Source organism: Mobula birostris, chromosome 1, assembly GCF_030028105.1.
Source record: "Mobula birostris isolate sMobBir1 chromosome 1, sMobBir1.hap1, whole genome shotgun sequence".
In the NCBI taxonomy this organism is placed as follows: domain Eukaryota; kingdom Metazoa; phylum Chordata; class Chondrichthyes; order Myliobatiformes; family Myliobatidae; genus Mobula; species Mobula birostris.
The window spans coordinates 222,535,692-222,560,873 of NC_092370.1; the positions used below are offsets into that span (position 1 = coordinate 222,535,692).

Here is a 25,182-nt window from a genome sequence, read left to right on the forward strand (position 1 = left end):
CTCCAATCACCTTAAAATTATGCCCCTTGCATTAGCCATTTCTGCCCTGCTCTGTTTAGGCACTTTTATTTTTAACACTTCTTAGTCTACCTTATAGTATTTGCACTGTACTGCAGCCACAAAACAACAAACTTCACAAGCTACCTCAGTGCCACTCAACCTGATTCTGCTTCAGGAAGGCCCTGGTTTCCATAAAGCACACCAGAACAGACATTTTATTGGAAGGGTTTAAAGGATCGGTTGTCACAAATAAGCTTAAACAGTTTCTGTGGAATGACGGATGACTACAGTGCTCAGATTGCCAACACAGCCATCATCCATCAGGCTTTCCTTACCCAGCTCCAAACCTGCCCTGGGGACGCCAGGGACATTTGTCACATGAGCTCCCATCCTCCAGTGCCCCTCCCATGGGAGTGCTACATGGTTGGTGATGGGAGGGATTACCCCAGCTCCGTGAGCAGATGAAAACTTATCTTCATTAGTCAGGGGAATGAGTTCCAGAGTCCCGAGGTAATGTTGCAGGCCTATAAAACTCTGGTTAGACTACGCTTGGAGCATTGTCGACGTTTTCGGCCAAGACCCTTCGTCAGGAGGGTCCTGGCGAAGGGTCTCAGCCCGAAACGTCGACTGTACCTCTTCCTATAGATGCTGCCTGGCCTGCTGCGTTCACCAGCACTTTTTGTGTGTGTTGCTTGAAATTCCAGCATCTGCAGATTTCCTTGTGCTTGGAGCGTTGTGTTCACTTCTGGTGTCCTCATTATGGGAAGGATGTGGAAGCTTTCGAGGGGGTTCAGAGGAGATTTACTGAGATGTTGATGGATCATAGAGCATGCCTGATGAGGAAAGGTTGAGTGAGCTGGGCTTTTCTCTTTGGAGTGAACGATGAGGGGTTACTTGATAGAGATGTGCAAGGTGATAAGAGGCACAGCCAGAGACTTACCCTCAGGATGAAAGTTGCTAATAGCAGGGGAGATAACTTAAAGGTGATTTTAGAAATGTATAGGTCAGAGGTAGTTTGTTTTACACAGAGGGTGGTGGCTATGTGGACTGCCCAGCCAGTGATGGTGGCAGATGCAGATACATTAGGGGCATTTAAGAAACTCTCAGATATGCACATGGGTAATAGGAAAATAGAGGGCTCTGCGGGAGGGAAAGGCTAGATTGATCTCTGAGTAGGTTAAAAGGTCAGCACAATATAGCAAGCCAGAGGGCCTGTACTGTGCTGTAGTGCTCTATATTGGTCAGGCCACAGTGCTCTTGGAGAGGGCGAGCACTGAGCAGAAGGGTCGAGTGGCAAGCTTCTGCGCAGTGGCCATGACTGTGGTCCACACTGTGCTCTCGTTCAGGGGGCCTGGTAAAGGGGTAGTGCCGGGCTGCCCCAACCATGGCCCCGGTGCGGAGAGCCGGATGGGGCAGTGTTTTGGCCCCAGCTGGGAGGGGGGCTGTGTGGGGGCCACTGTCCCAGGTGTCCCCCGGTGGGCCCACGGTGGTGGGAGACCACCTGCAGCTCCCTGCTGTGTGGCTGGGTGAGGCTCTTCAGCTGGAGATAGATCTTGTCGTCAGGGATGGCCATGGTGTTGGTGTCGAATCCCAGCGCTCTCACCACAGACTCCCGGAAATCCACCAGCTGCAGAAGAACAGACAGTCACTCACCAGACATTTGCCCACTAGATGTGTTCTTACCAGACATTTCCCCACTGGATATTTTCCCATTGGATTTTTGTCCACTGGACATTGGCCTACTGTATGTTTGGTCACTGGACATTTTCCTACTGGATGTTTGCTCTCTGAACATTTGCCCAGTGGACAGTGACACACTGAATGTTTGCCCACTAGATGTTTTCCCAGTGGGCGTTTACCCACCACCTTCATCTCAGTTTCCATGGAACTGTACAGAACAGCAGCAGGCCCTTCGGCTCATCATGTTGTGCCAGACTAATCAAACCAGTAAATAAATGCAACACACATCAAAGTTGCTGGTGAACGCAGCAGGCCAGGCAGCATCTGTAGGAAGAGGTGCAGTCGACGTTTCAGGCCGAGACCCTTCATCAGGACTAACTGAAGGAAGAGTGAGTAAGGGATTTGAAAGGGGGAGGTGGAGATCCAAAATGATAGGAGAAGACAGGAGGGGGAGGGATGGAACTAGGAGCTGGACAGGTCATTGGCAAAAGGGATATGAGAGGATCATGGGACAGGAAGCCTAGGGAGAAAGAAAGGGGGAGGGGTGAAGCCCAGTGGATGGGCAAGGAGTATAGTGAGAGGAACAGAGGGAGAAAAAGAAGAGAGAGAGAAAGAATGTGCGTATAAAAATAAATAATGGATGGGGTACGAGGGGGAGGTGCAGCATTAACGGAAGTTAGAGAAGTCGATGTTCATGCCATCAGGTTGGAGGCTACCCAGACGGAATATAAGGTGTTGTTCCTCCAACCTGAGTGTGGCTTCATCTTTACAGTAGAGGAGGCCGTGGATAGACATGTCAGAATGGGAATGGGATGTGGAATTAAAATGTGTGGCCACTGGGAGATCCTGCTTTCTCTGGCAGACAGAGTGTAGGTGTTCAGCAAAGCGGTCTCCCAGTCTGCGTTGGGTCTCATCAATATATAGAAGGCCTCATCAGGAGCATCGGACACAGTATATCACCCCAGCCGACTCACAGGTGAAGTGTCGCCTCACCTGGAAGGACTGTCTGGGGCCCTGAGTGGTGGTAAGGGAGGAAGTGTAAGGGCATGTGTAGCACTTGTTCCGCTTACAAGGATAAGTGCCAGGAGGGAGATCAGTGGGGAGGGATGGGGGGGGGGGAACAAATGGACAAGGGAGTCACGTAGGGAGCGATCCCTGAGGGAAGCGGGGGGGGGGAGGGAAAGATGTGCTTAGTGGTGGGATCCCGTTGGAGGTGGCGGAAGTTACGGAGAATAATATGTTGGACCCGGAGGCTGGTGGGGTGGTAGGTGAGGACCAGGGGAACCCTATTCCTAGTGGGGTGGCGGGAGGATGGAGTGAGAGCAGATGTACGTGAAATGGGGGAGATGCATTTGAGAGCAGAGTTGATAGTGGAGGAAGGGAAGCCCTTTTCTTTAAAAAAGGAGGACATCTCCCTCGTCCTAGAATGAAAAGACTCATCCTGAGAGCAGATGCGGCGGAGACGGAGGAATTGCGAGAAGGGGATGGCATTTTTGCAAGAGACAGGGTGAGAAGAGGAATAGTCCAGACAGCTGTGAGAGTCAGTAGGCTTATAATAGACATCAGTGGATAAGCTGTCTCCAGAGACTGAGACCGAAAGATCTAGAAAGGGGAGGGAGGTGTCGGAAATGGACCAGGTAAACTTGAGGGCAGGGTGAAAGCTGGAGGCAAAGTTAATAAAGTCAACGAGCTCAGCATGCGTGCAGGAAGCAGCGCCAATGCAGTCGTCGATGTAGCGAAGGAAAAGTGGGGGACAGATACCAGTATAGGCTTGGAACATGGATTGCTCCACAAAGCCAACAAAAAGGCAGGTATAGCTAGGACCCATACGGGTGCCCATAGCTACACCTTTAGTTTGGAGGAAGTGGGAGGAGCCAAAGGAGAAATTATTGAGAGTAAGGACTAATTCCACTAGACGGAGCAGAGTGGTGGTAGAGGGGAACTGATTAGGTCTGGAATCCAAAAAGAAGCGGAGAGTTTTGAGACCTTCCTGATGGGGGATGGAAGTATATAGGGACTGGGCATCCATAGTGAAAATAAAGCGGTGGGGGCCAGGGAACCTAAAATCATCGAAAAGTTTAAGAGCGGGAGAAGTGTCACGAACATAGGTAGGAAGGGATTGAACAAGGGGGGATAAAACCGTTTCGAGGTATGCAGAAACGAGTTTGGTGGGGCAGGAGCAAGCTGAGACAATAGGTCGGCCAGGACAGGCAGGTTTGTGGATCTTGGGTAGGAGGTAGAAACGGGAAGTGCGGGGTGTGGGAACTATAAGGTTGGTAGCAGTGGATGGGAGATCCCCTGAGCGGATAAAGTCGGTGATGGTGTGGGAGACAATGGCCTGGTGCTCCTTAGTGGGGTCACGATCGAGGGGTAAATAAGGAGGTATCCGCAAGTTGTCGCTGTGCCTTGGCAAGGTAGAGCTCAGTCCGCCAGACTACAACAGCACTTCCCTTATCGGCGGGTTTAATAATAAGGTTAGGATTAGTGCGGAGGGAGTGGAGAGCAGAGCGTTCCGAAGGAGTGAGGTTGGAATGGGGACAAGGTGCGGAGAAGTCGAGACGGTTGATGTCCCGTCGGCAGTTAGCGATAAAGAGATCCAGAGCAGGCAGAAGACCAGAGCGGGGTGTCCATGAAGAGGAGGAGGGTTGAAGACGGGAGAAGGGGTCATCGGTGGGGGTGGAAGAGTCCTTGCCGAAGAAGTAGGCTCAGAGACGGAGACGGCGGAAGAAGAGTTCCGCATCATGGCGAACACGGAACTCGCTGAGGTGTGGGCGAAGGGGGACAAAGGTGAGGCCCTTACTGAGGACAGAGCATTCTGCCTCCGACAGTTGAAGGTCGGAGGGGTTGGTAAAGACCATCACTTCACCTGTGAGTCGGCTGGGGTGATATACTGCGTCCAGTGCTCCCGATGTGGCCTTCTATATATTGGCGAGACCCGACGCAGACTGGGAGACCGCTTTGCTGAACACCTACGCTCTGTCCGCCAGAGAAAGCAGGATCTCCCAGTGGCCACACATTCTAATTCCATATCCCATTCCCATTCTGACATGTCTATCCACGGCCTCCTCTACTGTAAAGATGAAGCCACACTCAGGTTGGAGGAACAACACCTTATATTCCGTCTGGGTAGCCTCCAACCTGATGGCATGAACATCGACTTCTCTAACTTCTGCTAATGTCCCACCTACCCCTCGTACCCCATCCATTATTTATTTTTATACACACATTCTTTCTCTCACTCTCCTTTTTCTCCCTCTGTCCCTCTGAATATACCTCTTGCCCATCCTCTGGGTTCCCCCCCCTTGTCTTTCTCCCTGGACCTCCTGTCCCATGATCCTCTCATATCCCCTTTTGCCAATCACCTGTCCAGCTCTTGGCTCCATCCCTCCCCCTCCTGTCTTCTCCTATCATTTTGGATCTTCCCCTCCCCCTCCCACTTTCAAATCTCTTACTCACTCTTCCTTCAGTTAGTCCTGACGAAGGGTCTCGGCCTGAAACGTCGACTGTGCCTCTTCCTAGAGATGCTGCCTGGCCTGCTGCGTTCACCAGCAACTTTGATGTGTGTTGCTTGAATTTCCAGCATCTGCAGAATTCCTGTTGTTTGCGTCAGTAAATAAATGTCTGACTGAACTAATGTGTCTGCCTACACAGTGTCCATATCCCTCCATTTCCTGTACATCCATGCGCCTAAGTGCCTCTATCATCTCACCCTCCACAACCATCCCTGCAGCGCGGTCCAGGCACCCCCAATCTCTGTGTAAACAAATTGCCTGCACTTCTCCTTTGAACTTATTCTCTTTCACTTTAAATGCATGCCCACTGGAATGAGATATTACCATACCAGCTGCTTACCCCTATCTACGCTTCTCATAGATCATAGAATCAGAGAGCACTACAGCACAGGAACAGGCCCTTCAGCCCATCTAGAACTGTTATTCTGCCTTGCCCCATCGGCCCAGACCCAGACCACAGCCCTCCACACCCCTCCCATCCATGTACTTATCCAAACTTCTCTTCAATGTTGCAAATGAACCTGCATCCACCACTTCCGCCAGCAGCTTGTTCCACTCACAACACACTCTAAAAGAAGAAACTCCCCCCCCCAGTTCCCCCTGAAACATTTCCCCTGATACCCTTAACCCGTGACCCCTAGTTCCAGTCTCACCCAACCGCAGTGGAAAAAGCCTGCATGCATTTACCCTGTCTATACCCCTCATGATTTTGCATACCCCTATCAGAGCTCCCCTCAGCCTCCACTGTTGCAGAGAAAGTTTGTCCGGCCTCTGCTCATAGCTCATAGCCTCTAGTCTCGGCAGCATCCTGGTAAACCTTTGATGGACCTCACGGTCAGCCAGGCTGGCTGGACCGCAGGGCTTGTTCCCCTGCTGTCTGAGCATCGGTCAGTATCATGAGCAGTTTTGGGCCACCTATCTAAGAAAGGGTGTGCTGGCACTGGAGAGGGTCACAGAAATGACGGTGGGAATGAAAGGGTAACATAGTGTCTGAGGAGTATTTAATTTCTCTGGGCCTGTACTCACTGGAGTTGAGAAGAATAAGGGGGGGATTTTCATTGAATCCTACCGAATATCGAAAGAGGACACAACCTCAGAATAGAAAGATCCCCCTTTAGAACAGAGATGAGGAGGAATTTCTTTAGCCAGAGGGTGATGAATCATTGTCACAGACAGCTGTGGAGATCAAGTCATTTGGTACATTTAAAAGGATTGATCGGTTACTGATTAGTCAGGGTGTCATGAGTTACAGGGATAAGGCAAGAGAGTGGGGTTGAGAGGGAAAATAAATCAGCCACACTGGAAATGGTGGAGCAGACTCGAAGCCCAAGTGGCCTAACTCGGCTCCTACATCTCACAAAGAGGAGAAAATCTGCAGATGCTGGAAATCCAAAGCAACACACACAAAATGCTGCAGGAACAGCAGCCAGGCAGCATCTATGGAAAAGAGTACAGTCAAAGTTCGGGGCTGAAACCCTTCATCTGGTCCTGATGAAGGGTCTCGGCCTGAAACGTCGACTGTTTACTCTTTTCCATAGAAACTCCCTGGCCTGCTGAGTTCCTCCATTATTTTGTGTGTGTTGCTCCAATGTCTCATGGGCAAAGGATTGGCAGATGGGATACAGTGTCGCAAAGTGTATAGTCATACACTTTGGATAGGAAAATTTTTAATTGGGGAAAGGCAAATTATGAGGCTGTAAGGCTAGAACTTGCGGGTGTGAATTGGGATGATGTTTTTGCAGGGAGATGTACTATGGACATGTGGTCGATGTTAAGAGATCTCTTGCGGGATGTTAGGGATAAATTTGTCCCGGTGAGGAAGATAAAGAATGGTAGGGTGAAGGAACCATGGGTGACAAATGAGGTGGAAAATCTAGTCAGGTGGAAGAAGGCAGCATACATGAGGTTTAGGAAGCAAGGATCAGATGGGTCTATTGAGGAATATAGGGAAGCAAGAAAGGAGCTTAAGAAAGGGCTGAGAAGAGCAAGAAGGGGGCATGAGAAGGCCTTGGCGAGTAGGGTAAAGGAAAACCCCAAGGCATTCTTCAATTATGTGAAGAAAAAAAGGATGACAGAAGTGAAGGTAGGACCGATTAGAGATATAGGTGGGAAGATGTGCCTGGAGGGTGTGGAAGTGAGTGAGGTCCTCAATGAATACTTCTCTTCGGTATTCACCAATGAGAGGGAACTTGATGATGGTGAGGACAATATGAGTGAGGTTGATGTTCTGGAGCATGTTGATATTAAGGGAGAGGAGGTGTTGGAGTTGTTAAAATACATTAGGACAGATAAGTCCCCGGGGCCTGACAGAATATTCCCCAGGCTGTTCCACGAGGCGAGAGAAGAGATTGCTGAGCCTCTGGCTAGGATCTTTATGTCCTCGTTGTCCACGGGAATGGTACCGGAGGATTGGAGGGAGGCGAATGTTGTCCCCTTGTTCAAATCAAGGTAGTGGGGATAGTCCGGGTAATTATAAACCAGTGAGCCTTACATCTGTGGTGGGAAGGCTGTTAGAAAAGATTCTTAGAGATAGGGTCTATAGGCATTTAGAGAATCATGGTCTGATCAGGGACAGTCAGCATGGCTTTGTGAAGGGCAGATCATGTCTAACAAGCCTGATAGAGTTCTTTGAGGAGGTGACCAGGCATATAGATGAGGGTAGTGCAGTGGATGTGATCTATATGGATTTTAGTAAGGCATTTGACAAGGTTCCACATGGTAGGCTTATTCAGAAAGTTAGAAGGCATGGGATCTAGGGAAGTTTGGCCAGGTGGATTCAGAATTGGCTTGCCTGCAGAAGGCAGAGGGTGGTGGTGGAGGGAGTACATTCAGATTGGAGGATTGTGACTAGAGGTGTCCCACAAGGATCTGTTCTGGGACCTCTACTTCTCGTGATTTTTATTAACGACCTGGATGTCGGGGTAGAAGGGTGGGTTGGCAAGTTTGCAGACAGCACAAAGGTTGGTGGTGTTGTAGATAGTGTAGAGGATTGTCAAAGATTGCAGAGAGACATTGATAGGATGCAGAAGTGGGCTGAGAAGTGGCAGATGGAGTTCAACCCGGAGAAGTGTGAGGTGGTACACCTTGGAAGGACAAACTCCAAGGCAGAGTACAAAGTAAATGGCAGGATACTTGGTAGTGTGGAGGAGCAGAAGGATCTGGGGGTACATGTCCACAGATCCCTGAATGTTGCCTCACAGGTGGATAGGGTAATTAAGAAAGCTTATGGGGTGTTAGCTTTCATAAGTCGAGGGATAGAGTTTAAGAGTCACGATGTAATGATGCAGCTCTATAGAACTCTGGTTAGGCCACACTTGGAGTACTGTGTCCAGTTCTGGTTGCCTCACTATAGGGAGGATGTGGAAGCATTGGAAAGGGTACAGAGGAGATTTACCAGGATGCTGCCTGGTTTAGAGAGTATGCATTGTGATCAGAGATTAAGGGGGCTAGGGCTTTACTCTTTGGAGAGAAGGAGGATGAGAGGAGATATGATAGAGGTGTACAAGATAATAAGAGGAATAGATAGAGTGGATAGCCAGCGCCTCTTCTCCAGGGCACCACTGCTCAATACAAGAGGACATGGCTTTAAGGTAAGGGGTGGGAAGTTCAAGGGGGATATTAGAGGAAGGTTTTTTACTCAGAGAGTGGTTGGTGCCTGGAATGCACTGCCTGAGTCAGTGGTGGAGGCAGATACACTAGTGAAGTTTAAGAGACTATTAGACAGGTATATGGAGGAATTTAAGGTGGGGGCTTATATGGGAGGCAGGGTTTGATGGTCGACACAACATTGTGGGCCGAAGGGCCTGTACTGTGCTGTACCATTCTATGTTCTATGTTCTATGTCATGAACTTTGGTAGATGGAATAAAGGCATAGACTATTTTATAAATGGAGTGTAAATTCAGAAATTGGAAGTGCAAAGGGACTTGGTCGTCCTCATGTAAGATTCCCTAAAGGTTAGCTGCAGGTTGAGTAAAACAAATACAATGTTAGCATTCATTTCAAGAGGAATAGAATATAAAAGCAAGGATGTAAAGCTGAATCTTTAGTAGTAGGAGAGCAATCACTTGGATTGGGTATGATGCCCTCCTAAGCGAAGGGGTTGTCGATTAGTGGGTGAAGAGGCTGATCCGGGATTCACATCCAGGATGTTAAGGTGGACGCCCTTAATGGAGAATACCTATGCGTGTCGCTGTTTAACACGGGGAGTCTGAGGTTACATAGGCATGCGGTGCTTGACGGAATGGCGTCAGGGCACAGTGGCATGGAATGCAAAATGACCGGGGACGCTCCTCTGCAGCAGATTTCCTCCACCTTCACTCTGCCATTATGATGTGTCATCACCTTCCACCAGCTCCACCACCGAGGCCCTTATAAAGCATCGGTCAGACCGCACGTGGAATATTGTAAGCGGTTTTGGCCCTTTATCTAAAAAAGGATGTGCTGGCATTGGAGAGGAACCAGAAGAGGTTTATGAGATCCTAGGAATGAAAGGGTTAATGTGTGAGGAGTGTTTGATGGCTCTGGGCCTGTACTCGCTGGAGTTTAGACGAATGGGGGATCCTTATGCCTCAGAAACATTATCTTAAGGTTTTGTAGCAACTCCCACCTGCCTCTCCCTACGTGCCACCACCTCCAGGGCTTTTCTGGCAGAGTGGAGCTCATTGCTGAGGGCCTGGTTCAAGCTCTGGGCCTGGCTGCTCCTCTCCAAGGCTCCCTGCTCTGCCTGGTCCAGCTCGGAAGTCAGCATCACCACCTTGCAGGCCGCTTTATCCTTGATCGACTCCAGTTTCTCCAGCAATTCCCTAAGCCTCTGGATGGTCCGGTCCTGCTCCCTGTTCTTTGCCTGGGGAGAGAATCACCATTGGAAATCTAGTCCCTGGAGTTAATGCCCATCCCCATCACAACCTCTGCCCCATGAGGCATTGGGTTGTGGAGAGGGCAAGGCGGCTGGAGAGAACTGCCAACACCAGGTGCCCCTACACACGCGTGTACGTGGATGTGAGTGTATGCACACTGAGCTACATTGTGTGGCATGTATATATCTATATCTTAATATGCAGGATGTGAGAAAGCATGGTGTTCCTCAGTGTATCGATGAGCCCATGTATCAATGTGTGTAACTGAGGGTGCACAAATATCTGTGTGTGTAAACGTGTGTATCCATGGGTATCTGTGTCTTCCATCTCCCAAATGGATCTGTAGATCCCTTCTGCAACTCATTAAACAGGATCCCCTCACACTTATTGAATCTACACTGGATCCCTCAATGCTGGATTCCCACATCAGATCTCCAACACCAACCCCCACATCAGATCCCTCCTGTACTAGACCCCCCCACCCCACGATCTCCCCACACAAGATCCCACCCATACCAGATCCCTCCAACGAAAGATCTCCCACACTGGATCCCCTCCACACACCAGGTGCCCCCACACGAGGCCCCTTCCACACCGGAACCCCTGCCCCCTTACCTTCAGAGCTGTGATTTCCTCGTTCTTCTCTCTCAGGCTGCGGTTCTTCCTCTTCGCCACATCCAGCTGTCCTTGCAGCCTTTCCATGTCCTTCCGCAGCTCGGCCAGCCCACCGCCCTGCCCATCCCGGCCCGGCTTCTCCCTCCCCTCCAGCTGGCTGAGTCTGTCGGTCAGGAGCTGGATGTGCCGCTTACTGCTGGCCAGCCTCTCCCTCTGAGATGTCACCTGTCAGTGAGAGGTGGGAGTGAGCCAGGGGGACCACTGCAGTGACACACAAAGGGTGCTGGAGGAACTCAGAGGGTCAGGCAGCATCTGTGGTGGGAAATGTACAGTCTACATTTTGGGTCCAGATCCTTCCTCTGGGCTGAGTACACCCAAAGGATCTCGGCCAGAAACACTGACTATCCATTCCCTTCCACAGATGCTGCCTGACCTGCTGAGGTCTTCCAGTGCCTTTGTGTGTTGCTCCAGACTCTAGTATCTACAGCCTTTAATGTCTACAGGGAAATCACTGCACGAATTACGTCCGTTACCCCACAAACAGTCCCCGATTAGTTTGTCGGAGCAGATCTATTCCATACATTACACCAGGGGTGGGGGTTTGGTAGCATAGCACTCGCTGTTACGCTTAACAGCATCAGCATCTGGGGTTCAATTCTCATCATCGTCTGTAAGTAGTTTGTACCTCTCCCCATGGACATGTGGGTTTCCTCCGGGTGCTCCAGTTTCCAAAGCCATACAGGCTCGGATTAGTAAGTTGCAGGCATGCTGCTTCAGCACCTGAAGCATGGTAACACTTGTGGGCTGCCCCCAGTACATCCTCACACTGTTGACGTAAACAACACATTTTGCTGTATGTTTCAATGTATGTGTGACAAATAAAGTGAATTGTTATCTTTTCTATCATTCCCGACATCTCTCTCTCCCTCTCACCCGTACTGCCTTTGAACAGAAAACCCTACAAACAGTAGTGGACTCAGCCAAGTACATTACGAGTAAACCCGTCCCAACCACTGAGCACATCTACATGAAACATCGCCGTAGAAAAGCAGCATCCACCATCAAAGATCCTCACCATCCAGGCCATGATCTTTTCTCGCTGCTGCTATCGGGTAGAAGGTACAGGTGCCTCAGGATTCACACTACTAGGTACTTAGATGGGAAAAAAATGGAGGGCTACGTAGGAGCACCCACCCCCAGTGCAATGTTTTGAATAGATCCGCCCTCAAAAGCTAAGGGAAGTATTAGAGTGATCTTGGCGCAGGCTAAAAGGTCTACACAACCACATAGTGGGTCAAGGGGCCTGTACTGTGCTGTTTGATGTTCCAGAGAGGGGAAAGATTTAAAAGGGACATGAAGGGCAGATAGAGGGTGGTAGGTACAGGGAACAAGCTGCAGGAGAAAGAGGTAGAGATAGGTATCTTCATATTTCAAAAGACTAGTACTCTACGACATTCGGACAGGAACGTTGGACGTGGAGTAGGACCTTCGGCCCATGATCATGAAGGCAAGTTAAACTAGAAAGATATCAAATGCAGGCAAATGGGGCTAGCTTGGGTGGGTGAGTTTGACATGGGCGAATGGGGCCAACAGATGTGCTTCCATAGCAATGCACCCAAAATGCTGGAGGAACTCAACAGGTCAGGCAGCATCTATGGAGGGAAGCTTTGGGCCGAGACCCTCCATAAGGACCGGGGAGGGTCTGTATGGGTCTTTTCTGTGTGTCTTTTTCTGTGACTCATAGCTGGATCCAAATTTCTCAAGCGATGTGAATGAGTCTCTTAAATGAATGGTTGAACTTAAAGCTGGGAGATGCAGCGATCTGATGTGTTTTTCTGCAAGTTTAAACCTTTGGCGCCTTTCCAAAGGAGGGGGGCACGTGAAATCTGAGCCATAACAACATTAATGCATATTATTTACCTCAACCCGATGGCTTTAGCCTAATCAGTGAGCCTTGTGTAACAATACACCTAACCAAAGCGGATGCAAAAAGCCAAACCTGGGGACCTTTTACTGTGTTGCCCTTCCTCAGCCCATCAATTACTCAAAAATGCAGTGATATTTTTCTTCTGGGGTCAATACAGCATATTAAATGTCACACCTGCAGCTGTTGTACCTGCTATAACCCTCAGAGAATGGATTAACAGAGCAGAGCCCTTTCCCTCTCTCTGGTAAACATCGAGGCAAGTGGGTGAGAGGGGATGGGTTCACGTCAGCAGCACTCCTCTCTGACCCCATGGAGGTTGAAGCAAATTTGAAGGCTTGGATTGGAGCGAAGAATCGTGGAAAATTATTTTTAAAGTACTCCATGTTCTAGTCTAACAAAGTGCTTGTAAAGGCGAAGATTACAGTTTATTAGAGGCTTCAGCCTCTCGAAGTGAATAGATCACCTGTTCAAAGCCTGCAAGCTGTACAAAGTGGGTTTAATTACCTCCAGCAGCTCAGCCTAAATGTTCTTCAAGGGAAGCTGACTGATCCTGGTTCCATGTATTGACCATAGAATACAGGCCCTTCAGCCCGTGATTGTGGAGACAACTTAAACTAATTTCATCTGCCTGCATGTGATCCACATCCCTCAATTCCCTGGATCTTAAACACATCTTAAATGCATTTGCTAAAGGCACACTAATTTACTAAAATTGATGAGAGTCATAATCATAGAGCACCACAGGACAGAAACAGGCTCTTCAGTCCATCCAGCCTGTGCCCAGTCTCATCCACCTACACCTGGACCACATCCCTTCATATCGCTCCCATTCACCTACTTATCCAAACTTTCTTAAATGTTCTAGTTGAACACACATCAACTACTTCCACTGGCAGCTCGTTCCACACCTGCACCACCTTCTGAGTGAGGATGTTATGGTCTTACAGGAGATTCTTATGGTCTTATAGGAGATTGGAGATGAGAGGGAAAATGGATCAGCCATGATGAAATGGTGGAGCAGACTTGATGGGCCAAATGGCCTAATTCTGCTCCTGTATCTTATGGTCTTAAGTGTCCCCTCATGTTCCTCTTAAATATTTCACATTTCTCTCTTAACCCATGACCTCAGGTTCTAGTCTTACCCAACCTCAGTGGAAAAAGCCTGCTTGCACTTACCCTATCCATACCCCTCATAACTTTGTATATCAAATCTCCTCTCAATCTCCTACACTCCAGGAGATATAGTCCTAAACTATTCAACTTTTCCCTATAACTCAGGGAACTTTCCTATCGTTTTTTTTTCTTCATGGCTAAATTTGTAAAATGCGCATCATTAACAATTACCAAACCTTGCCATCCCTGCCTTTGTTCCTCCATGAACATTGTGCCCCTGACTTCGGGCTTTTAAATGACTCCCAGGTGTTTGATGGTTTGGGATCTTTCTCTGAAAATACAGTAGAACAGTACAGGCCCTTTGGCCTACGATGTTGCGCCGAACCTTTGACTCTAAGATCAATCTAACGCTTCCCTCCCACATAGACCTCCACTTATCTATCATCTGTGTGCCTGTCTGAGAGTCTTTTAAACGTCTCCACCACCACCCTGAGCAGGGTGTTCCATACATTCTCCTCACTCTGTTTATCCACCCTATACTTTCCTCTAAATATCTTAAAACTATGCCCCCTCGCGGAAGGTATTCCTACCCTGGGAAAAAGTCTCTGGCTATTCACTCTATCAACGCCTCTTATCATCACGCACACCTCTATCAGGTCACCTTTCATCCTTCTTTGTTTTAAAGAGAAAACTCCTAGCTTGATCAGTCTATCTGCTTTCCCTAATTGTGGCTTTCTTCACAACACCTTCACCACAAACTGCCTCATGCTGTGGTCAACAAGAGGATGAAAAGGAGATGACAATCTGCACATCGATACACAACGTGATGTGTGCCTGATACCAGGACATAGGCAGCTACAAACTGTTTCCAGCAAGCAAACCGTGCAGCTTTGACTTAGAGCAAATCACCATCTAAACTCCCCTGTCACTTGCTCCCAGGGCAGGGGCAGCCCAGCTCAGTTGCAGAGTAAGCCTCCCTCTACACCGTCCCCCCCACACTCCTGGGGCAGGGGCAACACACAGATTAGAAACCACTCTGCATTATCCTATCAGACACTCCGAAAATGAGAAAGACATGGCTTAGACACAGAGTGAAGCTCTTTCTGCCCTGTCCCATCACACACTCCCAGCATCAGACACAGAGTGAAGCTCACTCTACACTGTCCTGTCACACACTTCTGGGGCTAGACACACAATGAAGCTCCCTCCACACTGTCTCACTGTCCCCATTACACATTCTCGGGGTCAGACACAGATGAAGCTCCCTCTACACCATCCTGGCACACACTCCTGGGGTTAGACACACAATGAAGCTCCCTCCACATTCTCCAAACACACACTCCCAGGGTCAGATACAGAATGAAGATCCCTCTGCAATTGCCCCATCACATATTCCTGGGGTCAAACACAGACTGAAGCTCCCTCCACACCATCCTGACACACACTCCTGAGGTTAGACACACAATGAAGGTCCCTCCACATTGTTCCATCACATACTCCTGGGATCAGACACAGAGTGAAGCCATCTCCACACTGTCCCAGCGCACACTCCCAGGGTCAGATACAGAGTGAAGATCCCTCCACGGTGCCCCATCATATATTCCTGGGGTCAAACACTCAGTGAAACTCCATCCACACTGTCCCAACACATACTCCCAGCATCAGATACAGAGTGAAGATCCCTCCACACTGTCCCATATTCCTGGGTTGAGACACAGAGTGAAGCTTCCTCTACACTGACCCAACACATACTCCCAGCATCAGATACAGAGTGAAGATCCCTCTACACTGTCCCATATTCCTGGGTTGAGACACAGAGTGAAGCTTCCTCTACACTGTCCCAACACATACTCCCAGCATCAGATACAGAGTGAAGATTCCTCTACACTGTCCCATATTCCTGGGTTGAGACACAGAGTGAAGCTTCCTCTACACCATTCCATCCCATTCTGGGAGGTCAGACACTCAGTGAAGCTCCCTGTAAACTATCCTTCTAAAAACATGGAAATAGATTGTTACTTGATGAAGCATTTTGTAAATAAAGCCATATTCTTGGATAAAGATGATTCCAAATTGGTTCGATTTAACAACACACTAGAAACAGACTGTGAATAGGCTTCACTTGCTGACTTTGGACTAGGGCTAGGGGGTTAAGGGGTTAAGGTGTGCACAGTTGTGTGACCTCGGGTTCTCGGGAGTTATCATTATAGTGAAGCCGTTCTCTCTGTACCAACAGCAACAGTAAACAGCAGGCAGCTGCCAGGTTGGACTGTGACCTTTTGCTGCAGGTTCTGTAGGAACGCGTTGCTGTCGTCTGTCCTCTCCCGCTCAATCTCCGCCAGCGCTCGAGCCCTGGCCAGCAGCTTCTCGGCCTGGTCCTCCAGGTCATCCATCTGCTCGTCTCGCTCCACGTTCATCGCTTGGGCTAGCCCATGCAGGAATTTGGCGTGCTGAGAGAGAGCAAAATAACATGAGAGATTCTCAAGGGCAACAGAGAACAAAAATAAGGTGCAGGGTCAACAGGGAGATGCAAAACTCGGGCTTGCCAACTGGCTGAAGTCATGGTATAGTGTTCCTGCACTTCACCAGCCTCCTTCCCATCACTCAGTCTTCACCCCAGGAGTCTCCCTGTAGCACCATTAAGCATATATGAAGCTGTATAAAACTTTGGTTAGACCACATTTGGAACACTGTATGGCTGCCCAATTACTGGAAGGACACGGAGGCTTTGGAGATAGTGTCGAAGGGGTTCACCGGGTTGCTGCCTGGATTAGAGAGTCACAAACAAGAGAGAATCTGCAGATGCTGGAAATCCAAGCAACACACACAAAATACTGGAGGAACTCAGCAGGCCAGAAAGCATCTATGGGAAGAAGTAGAGTATTTTTTTTCATAGGTGCCACCTGGCCTGCTGAGTTCCTCCAGCATTTTGTGGATTAGAGAGTTTTAGCTTAAGGAAGAGGTTGGACAAACTTGGGTTATTTTCACTGTAGTGGCAGAGAGTGAGGGGAGACCTGGTTCTAAGATGATTAGAGGCATAGATAGAGTTGATAGTCAGACTTATTTTCCTCAGGTGGATATGTGAAATACTTGAGGACATAGATTTAAGGTCAGGAGGGAAAGTTTAAAGATATGCGGGTCAGGTGAGAGTGGTGGGTGCCTGGAATGCATGCCATGGAAGCAGGATGCCACGTAGGAAGGATGTGGAGGCTTTGGAGAGGTTCACCAGGATCATAAACACAAGGTACTCAGCAGATGCTGGGAATCCAGAGCACCACACACAAAATGCTGTTCTTGAACGGGAAGCTCTATCCTGAGAACAGATACGGCGGAGACGGAGGAAATAAGAAAAAGGAATAGTGTTTTCACAAGTGACCTGGGTGGGAAGTGGTACAGTCAAGGTTGCTGTGAGAGCCCGTAGGTTTGTAAATGATAACAGAGATGGAGAGAGGGAGAGAGAGAGATGAAGGGGGGGGGGAAATCTCATTGAAACCTATTGAATGTGCCTCCAGAGAGAGAGAGAAGAGGTGTCCAAGGTGGACCAAATAAATTTAAGGGCAGGGTGGAAGTTGAAGGCAAAGTTGATGAAATTGATGAGCCCAGCAGGAGACTGCAGGAAGCATCACCCATGCTGAGCACAGAAAAAGCTGGGGACACGTTTCCAGTGAACATGGACTGATCGACGTAGCTGACCAAAAAGCAGGCACAGCTGGCACTGCCTGCATCAGAGGGTATGAGCTATAAGGAGGGGTTGGATAGAATTGGATTGCTTTCACTGAGGAGGCAGAGACTGAAGGGAGACCTAATAGAGGTGTATAAGGTTATGAGAAGCTCAGATAGAATCGACAACTGGTTCCTATTTCCCAGGGTCGAAATGACTAATAGAGGGCGCGCATTTAAGCTAAGAGGGGGAAATTTCAAAGGAGACGCGTGTGGCTGTTTTTTTACATAAAGACTGGTGGGTGCTTGGAATGTGCTGCTGGGGGTGGTGGCAGAGGCATTTAAGGGCTGTTAGACAGGCACATGAATGTGCTGGAAATGGAGGGATATAGATCGTCAGAGCTTTCATTTTAAGAGGACTAGAATGATGAGGTCAGACCACATTTGGAGTTTTGTGAGCACTTTGAGCCCCATATGTAAGAAAGGATGAGCTGGCATTGGAGAGGACCCAGAGGAAGTTTATGAAAATGATCCCGGGAATGAAATGGTTAATGTATGCAGACCGCTGAATGACAATAGACAATAGGTGCAGGAGTAGGCCATTCAGCCCTTCGAGCCAGCACCACCATTCACTGTGATCATGGCTGATTATCCACAATCAGTACCCTTTTCCTGCCTTCACCCCATATCCCTTCACTCCGCTATCTTTAAGAGCTCTATCTAACTCTTTCTTGAAAGAATCCAGAGAATTGGCCTCCACAGCCTTCTGAGGCAGAGCATTCCACAGATCCACAACTCTCTGTGTGAAGAAGTTTTTCCTCAACTCCGTTCTAAATGGCCTACCCCTTATTCTTAAACTGTGGCCTCTGGTTCTGGACTCCCCCAACATCGGGAACATGTTTCCTGCCTCTAGCATGTCCAATCCCTTAATAATCTTATGTGTTTCAACTAGATCCCCTCTCAGCCTTCTAAATTCCAGTGTATACAACCCCAGTAGCTCCAATCTTTCAACATATGGTTCTGGGCCCGTACTCACTGGAGTTTAGGAAAATGAAGGGGGGAACCTCATTGAAACCTATTGAATGTTGAAAGGTCTAGGTAGTGTGGACATGGACAGGATGGTTCCAATATCGGGGGAGTCCAGAACCAGAGGGCCACGCCTCAGAATACAAGGACATCCCTGTAGGTCAGAGATAAGGAGGAATTTCTTCGGCCAGAGGAATTCATTGCCGCAGACGGCTGTGGAGACCATGTCACTGGGATATTTAAAGCAGGGGTTGATAGATTCTAGATTAGTAAGGGCATCAGAAGTTACAGGGAGAAGGCAGGAGAGTGAGGTTGAGTGGGATAATAAATCAGCCACAATCAAGTGGGAGAAAGAACCAGACGGGTCAAACAGTGTAATTCTGCTTCTATGTCTCATGGTCGCATCATAAGGAGTTGAGGAAAATTGGATGGTGCTGGAAGATTCCACTGAAGTAGAAGATGATTCAAAACTTTAAATGATTGCTTGAGTGAGAATATGTTCCCAATTCTTATGTTCTTCTGCTGAGTGATATTTTGTGAAGCAGTGTGTTATATAACAGCATCCTCTCTGACTTGTTTACATTGAAGCAAATTAAATGGCAAATGAGCAAGTAGGTGAGCTAATTTTTTTAAAAAAACAGCAGTTCAAATTGATATTCCTTGAATTCATTTCAGGGAAAGATAAACAACCAAAAAGGCAGAGGTGATGAGAGGCAACGCTCTCGTCAAAGTCACTGAGTGCACTGCAAGTATTGAAAACACTGCCGGCAAAATCAGCCTTCCGGAATGGCAAATACATCCAGAGTGATTCAGGGCAAGGCCATTCAGTCCACTGTGCTTGTGCTGGTCTTTCGACAGAGCTTCTCATCACTCAACTCTCAGTGCTCCTCAGGATCAGAAAGAGAATGAGGCAGGAAGTTCTACCCTCTGAGATCTACTTCCATGCGTACCAAGGAGGGATCTCTAAACCCGTTCCCTACACACCAGCAAGATCTCTTCCCAAGGGATCCCCAGGGGCTCCACAGAACTCATTCTGAAAGGTGGCTTTCAGTTTGTGCTGGCTTCCTGAATCAGAGTCAATGTTATCAAAAGATCACAAATTCAAGTCACATCCAGAGACGAGTCCTGTGTGGAGATAAGTGTGCGCTGCATGGTCACATTGGGAGGGGAGGTGCTGAGGGAGGGTCACACTGTGGGAGGGGTGGTACTGAGGGAGAGTCACACTGTGGGAGGGGAGGTACTGTGAGAGGGTCACACTATGGGAGGGGAGGTACTGAGGGAGAGTCACACTGTGGGAGGGGTGGTACTGAGGGAGGGTCACACAGTGTGAGGGGTGGTACTGAGGGAGAGTCACACTGTGGGAGGGGAGGTTCTGAGGGAGGGTGACACTGGGAGGGGTCACACTATGGGAGGGGAGGTACTGAGGGAGGGTCACACTGTGGGAGGGGTGGTACTGAGGAAGGGTCACACTGTGGGAGAGGAGGTACTGAGGGAGGGTCACACTGTGGGAGGGGAGGTATTGAAGGAGGGTCACTGTAGGAGGGGTAGTACTGAGGAAGGGTCACACTGTGGGAGGGGAGGTACTGAGGGAGGGTCACACTGTGGGAGGGGAGGTACTGAGGGAGGGTCACACTGTGGGAGGGGAGGTACTGAGGGAGGGTCACACTGTGGAAGGGGTGGTACTGAGGAAGAGTCACACTGTGGGAGCAGCAGTACTGAGGGAGGGTCACACTGTGGAAGGGGTGGTACTGAGGGAGGGTCACACTGTGGGAGGGGAGGTACTGAGGGAGGGTCACACTGTGGGAGGGGAGGTACTGAGGGAGGGTCACACTGTGGAAGGGGTGGTACTGAGGAAGAGTCACACTGTAGGAGGGGTAGTACTGAGGAAGGGTCACACTGTGGGAGGGGAGATACTGAGGGAGAGTCACACTGTGGGATGAGTGGTACTGAAGATGTGCCTCACTCACCCTCTGCCTCTCAAACTGATGTCCATCCTTGAGCAGACTCTTGGTGGCAAGCTGTCCTTCCAGGTGGCTGAGGACTTCCTCACGATCACTCAGCTGCTCCTCGGCCCTCCGCGCTCGGCGCATCGCCTCATGGTACAGCTTGCTCTGACTCACCACCTGCTTGTTCAGCTTCATGGCCTCCTCCTCCAGCCTGGTCACCTTCTGCCAAAGACAACAGCCTTTTACATGGTGTCTGTTAAAGTCACACAGCCCTGCCCCTGCCAGCCTCAAAACCAGCCCCCACCCTACACAACACAGGAATGAGGCCTCGACACCTGAGCCCCGGATCAGATCCCAGACAGTAACCCACTCCTGGGGATCTGTTACTCAATATAAAAAACCCCAAACACTTCATCAGATCAGAATCAGGTTTAACATCACCAGCTTATTTCGTGAAATTTGTTAACTTTACGGCAGCAGTACAATGAAATACATGATCAAAAAATATACAGAACAAAAAAACTGAGTTATATTAAGTCTATATATGTCTATTAAATAGTTAAGTAGTGCAAAAAAAAACAAATAAAAAATTAATGAGGTAGTGTTCATGAGTTCAATGTCTGTCTAGAAACTGGATGGCAGAGGGGATCGCAGCCTGTAGCCCACTCCAGAGGATCTTTTATTCTGGATATAAATCCTCGAACCCACGAATTAGATCTCAGCCTGTAACCCACTCCCAGGGATATGTTGTTCTATACATAAACCCTTCAAACCCTTGGATTAAATCCCAAGCCTGTAACCCACTACCAGGGATCTGCAAACACGAGGAAATCTGCAGATGCTGGAATTTCAAGCAACACACATAAAAATTGCTGGTGAACGCAGCAGGCCAGGCAGCATCTATAAGAAGAGGTACAGTCGACGTTTCGGGCCGAGACCCTTCATCAGGACTGTCGAAGGGTCTCGGCCTGAAACGTCGACTGTACCTCATCCTATATATGCTGCCTGGCCTGCTGCGTTCACCAGCAAATTTTACGTGTGTTACCAGGGTTCTGTTATTCTGTACATAAAATCTCTAAAACCATGCACTGGGTTCCAGCCTGTAACCCACTCCTGGGGATCTGTTATTCTATATATAAACTACCTCCCCTCCAAACCGATGGATTAGATCCCAGCCTATAACTATTTCATTCTCCACCATCTGGGAATTAATCTGAACCTCCCTCACCATGGCATTGCAGGGGCACCTTCATAGATAGACAAGAAGGGAGTGTGTCAAGAAGGGAGCTCACAGGCACCTTCTCAAGGACAAGTAGAAGGCTGGGTAAGTAAGTCTGCAGATGACATAAAGGTTGGTAATGCTTTGGACAGTGTAAAAGGTTGTCGTAAGTTACAATGGAACATTTACAAGATGCAGAGCTAGACTGAGAAGTGGCAGATGGAATTGAACCTGGAGAAGTGTGAAGTGATACACTTTGGAATTTGAAGGCAGATCACAGGGTTAATTGCAGGATTCTTAGCAATGTGGGGGAACAGAGGGACCTTAGGGTCCATGCCCATAGATTCCTCAAAGTTGCCGCACAAGTTGATAGGGTGGTTAAAAAAGTGTATGATATTGTATGTTGGGCTTCAGTAGTTGGGGGATTGAGCTCAAAAGCTACAAGCTAATGTTGCAGCTCCGTAAAATACTGGTTAGACCGCCCTCGGAATATCGAGTTCGATTCTGGTCACCTCTTTATAGGAAGGATGTGGAATGTTTAGAGATTTACCAGGATGCTGCCTGGATCAGAGAGCATGTCCTTTGAGGGTAGGTTGAGCGAGCTGGGGCTTTTCTCCTTGGAACGAAGGAGGATGAGAGATGTCTTGATAGAGGTGTACAAGGTGATAAGAGGCATTGACAGAGTGGACAGCCAGAGACTTTTTCCCAGGTTAGTAATAGCTAATACCAGGGGCATAATTTAAAGGTGGTTGTAGGAAAGTATACCATGAATGTCAGAGGTAGGTTTTTGTAAACACAGGGAGTGGTGGGTGTGTGGAACACACTGCCGGGGTGGTGGTAGAGGCAGATACATTGGAGACATTTAAGAGACCCTTAGACAGGCACACGGATGACAGAAAAGTGGAGGTTCACGTGGGAGGAAGGGGCAAGATTGATCTTGGAGGAGATTAAAAAGTCAGTACAGCATAGTGGGCCGAAAGGCATGTACTGTGCTGTACTCGTTGTCCTATGTTCCAGGGATGGGTAATAAGTGTTGCCGGAGCCAGTGACAGCCAGATCCAGAAATGAATTGAAAAAATCTGATTCTCAGCTGTCTCTTATTCTCTGTATAAACTCCCTTCTCCTCAGTACCGGCTGATTTGATTGAATTCCAGCCTATAATTCATTGCAATAGAGACACTCTGTTCTCTCTGTATCTTTGTGTGCATGTCCCTGCTCGAATTCTGACTGGGCAGCAGAGCCATGTGGTGTGTCAACTTTGCCACTGTAAAACATCACCAGCGTCAGTTGTTGCTCAGTCTGCTCCAATGTATAAATGGCTTAAGTGTCCTACCTTGTAATCAGCGATTCGTGAAGCCATTCTGCGTTGGAGCTGAGGGTGGTGGGCTTAGCCTGGATTTGTTGAAGGACATTGGTGACTCACACTTGTCACGCATTACATCATTTTGAAGCTATGTAACGGTTTCTTTCTTATTATTGCATTTTACTGAGACAACCAGCACGTGTACAGGCGTGGGGCGTGAGTATAGAACAGTACAGCACAGTACAGACCCATCGGCCTACTGTCTTATGCCAACCCTTTTAACCGACTCCAAAATCAATCTAACCCTTCCCTCCTACATGGCCCTTCATTTTTCTATCATCCATATTTATCTAGCCAGCCCGCGGTGTAGTGGCATCAACATTGGACTTCAAGCCAAATGGTCCTGGGTTCAAATCCAGCCGGCTCCTTGCATGACTTTCCATCCGTGCTGGGTGAGCATCGAGCTAGCAATTCGCCCTCATAAAAAAGACAGATTAATGCTAGAGAAATAGCAAGGTTGTCACCCGATGCACCACAAGGCCCGGAAAGAAACAACAATTTGTCTATCTATGAGTGTCTTAAATATCCCTGATGCATTTGCTTCTACCATCAGCCTCGGCAGTGCACTCCACACATTCACCGCTCTCTGTTTAAAACTACCTCTGACATTCGCAGCTGCCCCCCCCAGAGAGTCACAGAATAACAGGGCACTACAGCACAGAACCCGGCAAATGCTGGACTATACTTTCCTTCCATCACCTTCAAATTATGCCCTTGTATCAGCCATTTCTTCCCCTGGGAAAAACCCTCTCATCCCAGGAACGCGCCGAATGGATCTCCTTTGTACTGCCTCCATTTAGTTCGACTTCAAGTTCAAGAGTACTTGTGCTTTGCGTTCACAAAAAAGACATAAAGGACGAATGATTGCACATTTGTTTGGACTCAGATAGGCTGCTGTGTCGGAGTGTGCCGCCGTTTAACCGGAACTCCAGTAACTACAGATGAGGGTCCCAAAACTGGTGTGACCACACCAACACCACATACTACTGGAAGCAAACCTCCCAGTTTCCAAACTCTAACCCCCTTGCAATAAAGGCCAAAGTGCCAAGACCTAAAGATCGGAACATTAGTTTTACTTGTCACGTGTAAATCAAAACGTGTAGTGAAATGTGACATTTGTGTTAATGAGCAGCAGCGTCTGAGGATGTATTGGCAGTAGCCCGCAAGCTTGCCGTGCTTTGGGCGCCAACATAGCATGCCCACAGTTTACTAACCCGTGTTATGTTGAAGCTGAATAAGATGTTGGAGAGGCTGAGTTTGGAATATTGTGTGCAGTTCTGGTCACCTGTTGCCCAGACTTGAGGATCTGGTTTATAGGCAAAGTTTGAATAGGTTAGAACTTTATTCCCTAGAATGCAGGAGAATGGGGGGAGATTTGATAGAGATATTCAAAATTATGAGGGGTATGGATAGGGCAAATGCAAGCAGACATTTTCCACTAACTAGAACATATTCAACACAGACCAGATGGGCTGTAGGACTCTATCAAGGGCTTTAAAATGATGCGTCAATCTTCTCTGTGGCATCTTGTCAAACGTCTCTTGCAAATCTAGATAAACCCTCTGCATGAAAGAGTTGTCACTCAGGTTCCCCTCACCCTCGGGAAAAGACTGATATCATCCACCTTATCATCTCTCTCATAATTTTAAACATTTCTATTATGTCTTCGCTCAACCTTCACTAAGGTTTGTGCACTGCTTAGAGATCAGGAGACTGCCTTCAGCTCTGGAGACAGGATGACTCTAAGGCCAGCAAGAGCTGCGCTCTCCCGTGCCATCAGGAAGGTAAAGCGTGACTAGGCACAGAAATCCACAGACACCTTTGTGACCCCAGGGACACGCGGTTCACGTGGGAAGGTATGTAAACCAGAACAGACAGCACATGTCCACCCTGTGCATCAACGACAGCAGCACCCCCCTTCCTGATAGGGTGAGTGCCTTCTATGCCTGATTTGACGCAATGAGTGATGTGACGTCAAGGAAAGCCTCCTCTCCCCCTAAGGAACAGGCACCCTGTCTGGCCACAGCCAAGGTGAAGAGCATCCTACCCAGGGTAAACCCGTACAAAGCCATGGGGCTGGACAACATACTGGTCAGGCGCTGAGAGATTGTGCAGCCCAGATAAACAGAGGTAACTGTTTAAGCCATTTACCATCGCTTGCTTGGGCACTGGAACAAGAGTGGCTGCCTTGAAGCATGCAGGGACATTGGACTGTTTATTGTTTACCTGTGCTGCACACTATATGCATTTTTTGAAATATTTT

General features: G+C 48.6%; 1 protein-coding gene across 1 annotated transcript in view; it reads right to left on the reverse strand.

Annotated features, from left to right (window-relative positions):
* Positions 1-206: 206 nt before the first annotated feature.
* The window catches only part of LOC140205093 (coiled-coil domain-containing protein 170-like), a 96,826-nt gene continuing 71,850 nt past the window's right edge, over positions 207-25,182 (reverse strand). Inside the window, exons 9-13 of the mRNA XM_072272267.1 lie at positions 20,359-20,559; positions 15,982-16,155; positions 10,666-10,890; positions 9,801-10,037; positions 207-1,627 (exon numbers count right to left, since the gene is read on the reverse strand). Of these exons, the coding sequence (XP_072128368.1) occupies positions 1,343-1,627; positions 9,801-10,037; positions 10,666-10,890; positions 15,982-16,155; positions 20,359-20,559 (1,122 nt within the window). The 3' untranslated portion in view covers positions 207-1,342. The remainder of the gene's footprint in view (positions 1,628-9,800; positions 10,038-10,665; positions 10,891-15,981; positions 16,156-20,358; positions 20,560-25,182) is intronic.